The sequence below is a fragment of the Poecilia latipinna genome, unplaced genomic scaffold, assembly GCF_001443285.1.
Source record: "Poecilia latipinna isolate Pla-1442-1.1 unplaced genomic scaffold, P_latipinna-1.0 Scaffold610, whole genome shotgun sequence".
Taxonomy (NCBI): Eukaryota; Metazoa; Chordata; class Actinopteri; order Cyprinodontiformes; family Poeciliidae; genus Poecilia; species Poecilia latipinna.
The window spans coordinates 205,653-216,356 of NW_015113226.1; the positions used below are offsets into that span (position 1 = coordinate 205,653).

General features: G+C 36.5%; 1 protein-coding gene across 1 annotated transcript; it reads right to left on the bottom strand.

Annotated features, from left to right (window-relative positions):
• Positions 1 to 5,963: 5,963 nt before the first annotated feature.
• On the bottom strand, positions 5,964 to 10,632 carry arf2a (ARF GTPase 2a). The gene is made up of 5 exons (XM_015042984.1): positions 10,531 to 10,632; positions 7,345 to 7,499; positions 7,138 to 7,248; positions 6,896 to 7,020; positions 5,964 to 6,511 (listed from the first exon to the last, which is right to left on the bottom strand). Exons 2-5 carry the CDS (start codon positions 7,487 to 7,489, stop codon positions 6,350 to 6,352), a joined length of 543 nt encoding a protein of 180 aa, XP_014898470.1. The 5' UTR covers positions 7,490 to 7,499; positions 10,531 to 10,632; the 3' UTR covers positions 5,964 to 6,349.
• Between the last annotated feature and the right edge of the window lie 72 nt (positions 10,633 to 10,704).

A 10,704-nucleotide genomic window follows, 5' to 3' on the forward strand; every position in this document is an offset into this window, starting at 1 on the left:
CTCTTATCTATTAGCCACTCTTAAAAATGGCAAAGGATGAAAAAAAATTATGAGTTTATTAAGGCAGATGTGTGTTCATCTTCATATCTCAGGAAATTGTACCAAAAACACAGTGAGTCACTTAATCTTGTTAAATGATTAAAATGTTTAAAATAACTGGACTTGTAATTGCCCAGTTTATTTTCACAATGTGTACAGTGAAAGGACTTATTAGGGAAGTTAAAAATGTAAAAATAAAAAAGGTTAACTGCTAGAGTTATAGCAATTTTTAATGTGAAATAATTTTTTCAAAACTTATTACACATTGTTACTAGGAGTGCCAATAAATGTGGAGTCTCCTTTATAAATCCATGGAGACATGCTAATCAGTAAAGGGATGGTTATTCTCTAGGACATCATTTTTGGAGAAGCAGAATGATTAAAAAAAACACCAAAATACTATGTATTGATATGTCTGATGAGAAGCAGTAAGAATCCCACTATTTGGAGGAAGATTAAAAAATATATATATAATATATATATGTACAATAAAATGGGAGTTTTAAAAGCAGCTGGGTCAGCAGAGTTGAATCATACTCTATTCAAAATAAATAAAGTCATCCAACTTGATTTAGATTTTCATCTGGACCCATTTAGATGGAACTGAGGCTTTCTTGGCCTCAGACTTAATCCAAAGCTGATGAAGCTGGCACATCGTGTGTTTCCATGGCAATGTGAAAGTCCAGAAATGACCAGTCTGTTAACATCGTGCAGTTTAGTCACTGGTGAACTATGTTTACTTTGACGTGTATGTGTGGGTTGTACGGTCAGGATTTCAAACACCGACTGAGCTGAAAGCTCACTGCTGTGCACCTTCTGTGACTTCATTGTGCCAGAGAATAAGAGCGACGAATAATGTTATAAATGTAGCCAGAGCAGAATGGATTTAGACATTATATCAAAACATAGGCTGGCCAGATACATGCAGAGTAGCCATCTGTAGCTTAAAACAAATAAATTATTTTCCTGTCCTTTACAATTGATTTTCAGTGTCCTTTTATTGAACCAGATCAATGAAAAATAATGCTGCAGCACAGGTTTCCCCTGGGAGGAGGTCACTGGTGGTGGAGGAGGTTTATAGATTTTTCCTGTCAGTAAAAAGGCTATTACAATGATGCAAGCACAAGTTATCACATGTAAAAGTCATCTATTTAGAGGCAAAATGTGTCGATTGACTGAGTCTCCAGAAAAATAATCTGACTGATTAGTTTGTTGCATGTAATAACAGTTGCTTGAGCACTACTTTAATTTTAATAATGGTGAATGTATTGCTTTAAAGGTTGTTTCATCTGACAGGTCCATTTATAAACCCCCCACCTAGGGACAGAACATCAATCTGATGGACAATAAATGTCACTGAAAAGGTGAAGAAAATGTTAATTCATTGTTTTTATGACAGATTACAAAATGTAACCCCTTTGAGCCTTTAAAATTAAAACCCTGAAGAAGTTAAAAGGAAAAACATCAATTAAATTTTTTCCACAAACAGGGGCATTTCATTCGATTAATATATCATCAAGTTGTTTTTTTCTATTTTAGTTATTCCTTTCAAAAAGCAAAAGTCGTATACTATGTAGTACACTCTGTACTACATAGTAGGCGATTTAGTACACAAAATGTGATATTCGCCAGACATTTATGTTAATTTTTACGATCCATTACACCAACCCCAAAATTCAGTTCACAGAGATTTTAAATAAAGACTCATTAAAAAAGATTTTCATGCAGAAATGTGATGTCATGGCCAATTTCCTGGCCTACACAACAATGAAGAGGTCACCGACACTTCCCAAAAGGAGGGCAAGCCTCAAGAGATCACTGTTTCTAAAAAAATGGCTTTTCACAGAGTGCTGCATTCAAACATATTGATGGAAAGTTAATCGGAATGAAAAAATGGGGTCGAAAAAAAAAAAACATGCACAAAGAACAATGATAACTTCAGCTTCTAAATGTTTGTGAAGCAAAGCCCATTCAGTAAATTAGAGGGAGGTACACAGTTATTTTTTAGTTATTTCAATTCACTGCTCAATCAGAAATGATTGAGAAGTTTTCCTTAAAGTGGCTTAAATTATATCGCATTACTTCCAAATGAAGGGTGTACCCCAAGGCTCAGTTATTGGTCCACTTACTTTTAATGTGTCCATAAGTAATTTCCAATTCGTCCTGGTGGATTTTTTCATATGTATGCTAATGACACTGTTTTGTATGTAGCTGACACGGACATGGCATATGCTTCAACATAACATTTCTCTATTTTTAGTGTTTCAGTATGGTTTCATAATGTATTGTTTTAGATTAAACATAGACGTAAACATAGACGAAAACTGTGTCAGTTTCCAGAGCTTGAATTTAGACAAACAATGATTTAATTCAAAAGATTTAGTGGCAGATTATCAAACAGCAAAAACATAACATCATCTATTACATATATGTTATGTTATCAAAGCTAAGCAAGGGACATACATCAAAAATACCTTAACCTTTAGTACATGCTGAAACCAAAGTCTCTAAATAACTAATAAATGACCCAAGTATCACTGTGAAGGACTGACCGGTCTGATATAATACCTCTTTGAGAATTGATGGGATGTGGCCAACAGGAAGATGAGAGACACCACAGCCAACAATGCAGGAAAGCTGAATGCTGTTATTAAAGCAACCTCTGCTTCTTTAAAACCCCAGGAGAGCCACAGGCTGACCACCGTCATGTTGCATTGATGCAGAGACCCCTGCTAAAAAAGCTTCAACTGAGTATTGAGCTAAAATACTGTACAGCGCATGGACATAGATTTGAGTACGAAAACATTTCTGTGAAATATCTTTCTTACAATGACCTTTCTTACAATCTAAAACTGAAATTGTCAGAGAAACTGAACTTTGGGTTTTCATTAGCTGTACTGCAACAGTACCTTGCAAAAGACAGAAATAAATGGGTGAAATAGATCATGCTGCGTGTAATGAACTTGTATATGAGTTTCATATTAAATATAGAAGTATTTTAGACATAAGAATCGAGATTCACTCTTCATTACCTGAGTACATTATTCATCCAACTCAGAGTTCATGGTGATGCAGACATCTATAACAAAAGAGATGCTGAAAATTCCATTTATACACATATTTAGAGCTAATATGCTATGAAACTAACAAGCATGATGTCACTCTTTTGAATGAGACTTAGTGGAAGCAGGGCACCTGTTAAAGGTCAAGTGCAATGCTGTGTGTGATGTACATCTTATTCTAATAGTTTTTAGCTCAATTCAGTAAGAGTACAACAGAGAGCAAGAGAAAGAAAGGGTCAGGGGAAAAATGGGATAATGGCAAATGTAACAGAGAAATGAAATGGACTCTGATGCATTGGGGAGACAAGAAAATTACCTCAGCTCCACTTCAATTACCAAGCAAGTTTTAAAGAAAAAAAAAAAAGACCTCGATTAGGTCGTTAAGCACCTTGCAATTCCAGGAGTGAGGGCACCAGCTGCTAATGCAAGGTGAGAAATTATTGCTGTTAGGATCTGATCATGCTAGTCTTCTTAATTAAGGAGCCGTGTCAAATTAAATGTGTGTGATCTCATTCAGCTTCTACTCCTGCTTGTGCTCTTAAAGCTATATAAGGAGACACATCATGGTCCATGTCTGGTCCCTTGCACTCCTTTTTAACATCTGCTTACTTACTCCCTATAAATACATAGGGTGCTGTTGCCAAGGTAACAACTCTTTGGAGAGTTGGCCACCTGAATTTCAGATGGTGCAGAAATGGAGGGTGAAGTGAGGTGTGTTGACAGTGGGAGAATTAGAAATCCCCCTTTAAACCACTGATTTCTGTCAGTAAGCAAAGGATTTATTGTCCTAACGCAGACAACGGCACAGACTGGTTTACAGCTGAGGATTCAGAAAACATTTTCTCTACTGAGTCGATTTCTCATCTCAAACTGTGCACAATGTTCAAACCACTGATGGGATTACAGTCGATACAGATCTGACGAGTGAATGTTGTAAGACGGATGTAATTTCAAACTACCGGTACTCTGACATGCGTGAGCGAGTTCACTCTTTCGCATAAGCTGTTTTACAGAACATTCAGAACATATTCTACGTGTTGTAAAGATATTTAGCGCCATGTTACCAAGGTTTTTAATAATACACTGCCCTCTAGCGGCAATAGCAAGGAATGTCAGCCGTTTTGAAATATAAAATTAGAGCAATGAATGCCAGTAGGCGTGAAGATAATTTTATTTGAAAATACTAATTTGTATTAAAGCATTCCAAAAGTACAATAATCTTTCAAATATATAAATGAGGATACCATAAAAAGTGTACAATAGAGATTCTCTTTATTATAGTGCATTTATTCGGTGTTACAGGACAAGGTTTTTTTTTAATTATTTAAAAAAAAGCATAAAAATGAGATAAAGGAATATGAACACAAGTCTTTTGTACAGAAATGATGCTGCAAATTAAAGCTTCAGATCTGACCAAATAAGATGATAAAAGACATCAAGTTAACACTTTGATAACAGTTTATTATAATTTCAAATTCTTTCCATTTACGTTTTCAACTGGACTAAACCGTTGTAAGATATACTGTGACGCAAGTACAAAGATATTACAACATAAAAAAATAATAATAATAATGATCCCAAAACATTGAAATATCCAGTTGTAGAAAAAAAAAAAAAAAAAGGAACCTGAAGCTCCCTTCTGAGGTCAGTGTAACATAACTGTGCAGGCATCTTCACTCAGTGTGTACTGTTCAAGATTGATTTTATTTCTCATAGCAGAGGACTTTGGGACAAATTGGAGTGACTACTCTGGTTAAACTAACTGGCACATTCAACTATCTGCTGGTGTAGAGCAATGGAGAGTGTTACTGCATGCGAGTTCACTGCCATGGCTGAGAGATAAAAAAAAACAGCCGTCATCACACAAGTCCGTATTGTGCAAGCTGATGTGGCTGTAAAATACGGTAAAATCATTTCTTGTAAATGAGCAGAGGAAGTAACTCTGCCCTGAAGCAAGAAGCTTGAAGCACTAAATATGTATTTGTAAGGCTGATTTATACACTTCCTATTCAACATGTACCGTCTAACACAGTAATAACGAAAACTAAAAAAAAAAAAAAAAAGGAACTTGCAAACCTCCTAATGCAGACACATCCAAAACAGAACATAATGAGACTTTTCTGCAACTGACTTGGTCCCGAGAAGGTTATACTCAAAAGGACAGCACACCCAGCAGCTCAGACTAAGATAAACCAGGAAATGCATGAAGAAACCCCCCCCTCCCCCCAAAAAACCCAATAACAATAGAATAGCTATAATCATCAGACCCTAACCAATGAACTACTGTACGTACAAGAGCAAATGAAGTCTACTTCTAAATAAAGAGCCAGAGTGGGAGCAAGTTGTCATAGCAGTTGGCTCTGTGGAGCTGAAACCCACACAAGCCTTAAGGTTACGAACCATGCAATAGTTAACACTCCTCCATATATGTAAACATGCGCTGCAACATTTATTGCCGTCACCAGATCCAGTCGCAGTGGATCTTTTACACGGAACAAATACGATTTAGTCAAAAGACAAATGAGGCCAAAAAGAAATACTTAATATCAGACCCGCGTCTGAACTGAATGGAAGAAGTTTCCGCCCATTAGAACATTCTGACATAAATTGGCACTGAATACATTTACATTCTGATCACTAGAAACCTGCAAACTAGGGAGTTAAAAGATAAAACTAAACGGTTGTTGCGTGCTTTTATGTCTTTGATCTTAAATATATAGCGACATTTAAAATTTTGTTTTCATCCTCAACTGTTCTAGGTTGTTAGATGATACACAAAGCATCTTTTTCTAGGTGAATAAACTGATGTTGGAAAAGCTCCCAGCAAATAAAAAAAGCTGAATTATTACCTTTTGGTTGTTGTTTTTTTCTTAGACATTCTTTTTTAGAAGACAGAGCACTCAGCATCGTGCATTGCTTTTTGCTTTACGGATACCAGCAGCCTTTGGGTGTTGCTGGCACTGGAGGAATGAGAAGTGACTGAGAGCTAACTGTGTTCAAGGCACAGCAGGACTGCTGCCACTTCTGCACATTCATTCATTCACTCAAAAATACTTATACAAACACACACATACAGTACACTGATGTAGGGGCGCACTGGCCAAAGCTCCAAAAAAAAATAAAAAATAAAAAATAAAAAATAAAAGAAACTGAGGAAAGAGGAGAGTAAAGAAGTACATCTAGGCCATGTGCAGCCTCCCAAGAAACACTGCAGGCAGAGCTGGCAGATGGAGACGCGGCACAATGGATCACTTTGCGTTCCTTAGCTGGCTCGAAAGCCAGTCCAGACCCTCGTACAGCCCGTCTCCACTGGTAGCGCATGTGGCCTGGATGTACCAGTTACGGTGACGGAGAGAGTGAAGGCTCAGCTTGTCGGTGATCTCAGCTGCGTTCATGGCGTTTGGCAAATCCTACCAGATTAAAAAAAAAAAAAAAAAAATCAATAAGATGACGATGAAAACAAAACAAAGGGTCAGATTTTCGCGTGCAAATTTAAGGCAAGTTTTACACTGTCCGATATGAACGGAGAGAATTGGATGCACGTGACCAGCCGAATGTTAAACCTGATTAGACTAGGACAACTGAATTCACTGGTGTTCCTGAATAAGCCATTTAACACGAAACCTGCATAATTAGTCTAATTGTTTTAGACCTTTTAATCAAAAGTGACCAACGAAACACCACCTGAAGAACAACGTTTAGCCTAAACTTAAATATTTCCTAAGTACATTAAGTCACTTTATGAGTTGTGATCAGGAAAGAAACCTCTGTGGAGGTCCATGTTGGATGCTAACCTGTTTATTAGCAAACACAAGCAGCACGGCATCCCTCAGTTCATCTTCTGCCAGCATTCGCATCAGCTCCTCCTTTGCTTCGCCCACTCGCTCCCTGTCATTACTGTCCACCACAAAGATAAGGCCTGAAAAGAAGAGGATTTATATGAGGGAGGAAAACAAAGAACTTTCAAATGTAAAGGAAGTTTTAGCAGAAAAGTGCTGGTGCTGAGACGACAGCGTAGAAACATCACATCTCTCACCTTGTGTGTTCTGGAAATAATGCCTCCAGAGGGGCCGGATCTTGTCCTGGCCACCAACATCCCAAACCGTAAAACTGATATTCTTGAATTCTACAGTCTCAACATTAAAACCTTAGAACAAGAAAAAATATATACATATATTTTCAGAGCCAATGTAAAATGTAGGCGTCGAGCTATAAAGTAATAATGAGACAGAAGACGACTCACCGATGGTAGGAATGGTGGTAACGATTTCTCCCAGTTTGAGCTTGTACAGGATGGTGGTCTTACCGGCAGCATCTAGTCCGACCATCAGAATCCGCATCTCTTTCTTTCCAAACAGTCCCTTAAAGAGGCTGGAAAAGTTCCCCATCTTGGTGTACCTGCAGAGACGCACAAAACTGAAGGTTAACGTCTCTAAAATGGCTGGTGGCTAAACAGAACCAGCCTTCAACTAAAACTTACAGATGGTGTCTGTAAGGTATAACCTGTAAATGTACATGATCTTAAATGTCACATCCTCTGGCCCAAATTCATCTTTCGTTTATTTAAAGACGCTTTCAGACAGTTGCTGGTTGTTGTCGTTTCCTGTATTTTTTTTTTTTTTTGCACATTAATGAAACTGCAAAACACACTTCTGTCATTCGCTTGATTTCCTTGAAGCTGTTGTTGACAAAACAGCAAAATAATTTCCCTTAAAAGCATTTACTTGAAAAGTATGAAGAAGAAAACCCCCTCATACATTTGCCTCTAGGAAACCCTTGAATACTCAAGGACGAACTTACGAATGAATGGGTTTCATTTCGTTCAGTCAGGAGGTGCCATAAAATATGATATGACACATTTTTTAAATAAATAAAATAACTTGAGAAATATTTTTCTCCCTTTTGCTTCACAGAGAAGAATTGCACATCATATCTATTGACATGACCATCGTCACTATAATTTCCACAATTAAATCTATAACCACATCCATTCCTTTTGGATCCTACTTCCACTCATGTTCCATAATGGTGTTTTTTTTTTTTTTTTAATGCAGTTCATTACTGTCTTAGTTACACAAAAGGTACTTTTTAAACCGAGCAAAATAAATAAATAAATAAATATGTATAATGTGTTTCTATGACATCAATATAGGCTAGTATCAATGTTAATGTCCATCTCATCTCTACTGTTGTGTACAAAGGATTTGAGTACAGAAATGTACTTATTAACAAACTGAACTGGGTTAATCACAACTTCCTTAAAGTCCAATCTGATAATAGTCACCTTATCTTTACAAACAGCACCCAGATAACTTCCTCACATTTTTTTTTACCCCACATTTTAACATTTCATTTGACCAGTGAACAATTGCAAAATGACATAAACCACAGCAAAAAATAACGCATTTAAATTCTCGTTTCCCTTCCACGGTTTTGTTGCCGTGTCTTGAAGGTTACATACACAAAGTTTGTGGATAAATCGGGGAAAGCATGTCTAAGCTTGTTTTGCGCTGCTCCATGCTCCAGGTCAAGACTGTAACAGAGATAAGGACCTCAAAGCTGAAGGAAGCAAATTCCTTGAAAATATGCCACAGTGTTCCACACAGACCGCCTGGATTGAGCGCCAAGCTTCTAGTTTTGTTAAAGAGAAACAAAACTCCACGTTCAAGATGCCATATAAAATTTGATGCGACATTCTGCCACTGGTTGTATTATACAATGTTCAGAATTGTCAGACTATTTTCTTACAGTATCAGTTCAAAGTTAGCAATTTTTTAACAAATCTGCATCAGACCCTACGTAAAACTTAGTTTTATTCCCCATCTTGTTTCTGTATGTGTTTTGGAGGGAACACGTTTGTTTCAACATGTGAAATGTCTAAACAAAGCAGATAAACAATGTCAGCAGTAGTTGTTTTTTTTATTTTTTTATTAATGGTGTCAAGAAGAGTATGAAAATACATTTATATCAGTAAATATGACATACCAGCTATGGCAACAAAATTAAAATCAGATACCGATACTGGTCCACATTTTCATGTCAATGCACTCCTAATAAATATCAAGATTACATGCCAATGGCAACTAAGGACTTCCGATTAGCTAATGACATGAGGCAAACGAACAAGTAAAGGGAGCTGCACATCAAGCAAGCTCAAAGAAGCCCACTACAAAGTGTCTGATTCATTTATGTTAAAAATATCACTGTAATTAATGTGGGAGTCCCCTGAGGTGTGTGATAGGTGCCACCCACATAGTAATTCTTAGAAAGCCTTGAAACAACACAGTCACATTAATAGCTGAATTAACCAGTAGGACACACATAAAAAAACTACTGATTCACCTTTAGCTGAAAAAGTAAAAATATTATAAAATGTATTCAAAATAGTTTTTCAAATATGAGTTTTGACAATAGCTTTATTGTTTTGTAAAAGTGAATAAAGTCATGTAATAGCGAAAATTTGAAATATTTTTTTTTTTATATTTTTTATTTCGTAAACTTGTGCCCATTCAAAAATGATGCATCACCCAGAAATCCTTACAATGAGGAAGAATCGGAAAATAATTGCTCTTATCATTCAATAGAGATTCAATTTCAACAAAGGAATCTGCCTTTGGACAGAAATGGGTAAAGTTGCATTTTATAAACTTGTCAGTTCTGTCTGCATTTATAAACGTTTTTCTTTTAGCGGAACACATATCTTAAATAGTTTCACTTTTGTTTAAGTGGCGATCATTTAGGTATAAATGAGAGAAAGCTGATGACTTAAACTGAAACGTAGGAGGAACTCCACTTGTAGCTTTATCATGATATCAAAAAGTGTGAAAATAAACATCTGCATTTTTCTCTACATATTCATAAGCTAAACCTCGTCAGCTGATTACAACCCCCATCGAACCAAATGCTTAGCTAACAAATATATTGCTGCGGTTTGTACATGTGCCAGTACGCTTATCTAGAATTTGTAACTTTAGGATAGACGCAATCTGGAAAGTAAACAGTTTCGAAAACCTATATTATGTGGGCACGCTGATCAAAAAGAGAACAAATTGACTGTTAAAATGACAGCTAACCAGTGTTAGCTTGTTAGCCGACAAGGATCCAGAACTGACAATAAATTACTGGTTACTGTCCAAGGCTTTTTCTGCGAAAATATAACAGAAGCTGCTAAATCAACAAAAACTGGTAAAAATAAAAAATAAAAAAATAAGGGTATATTTAAGGATTAAATGTATGAATGAAAACACAACAAAGCACTCCCGTTGAAGTTAAAAAAAAAACAGCTAACGAACTCCAAATGTCTGGCTTCGACGCCTAAGAATCATCCGTAATAAAAAACAAACGTGTACAAATACACATTTTTAATAATAAGTTGATAAAGGATTATTTGATAACCGCGATTGTTTAAATATTTGAATAACAAATTTACCTTTGTAGACGTTTCTCGATCTTTCTTCCGTTACAGCTCAACTGGAAAATGGCGATTTCCGGTTGTCGTCATCCTCCCCCGCTTTTTCTTCATAGACGTAATATAAGAATAGACGCCTCATGGTCCGCTCTCGCCTATTGTCGCTGACGAGATTTAGGGCGGCCATCTTGGAGC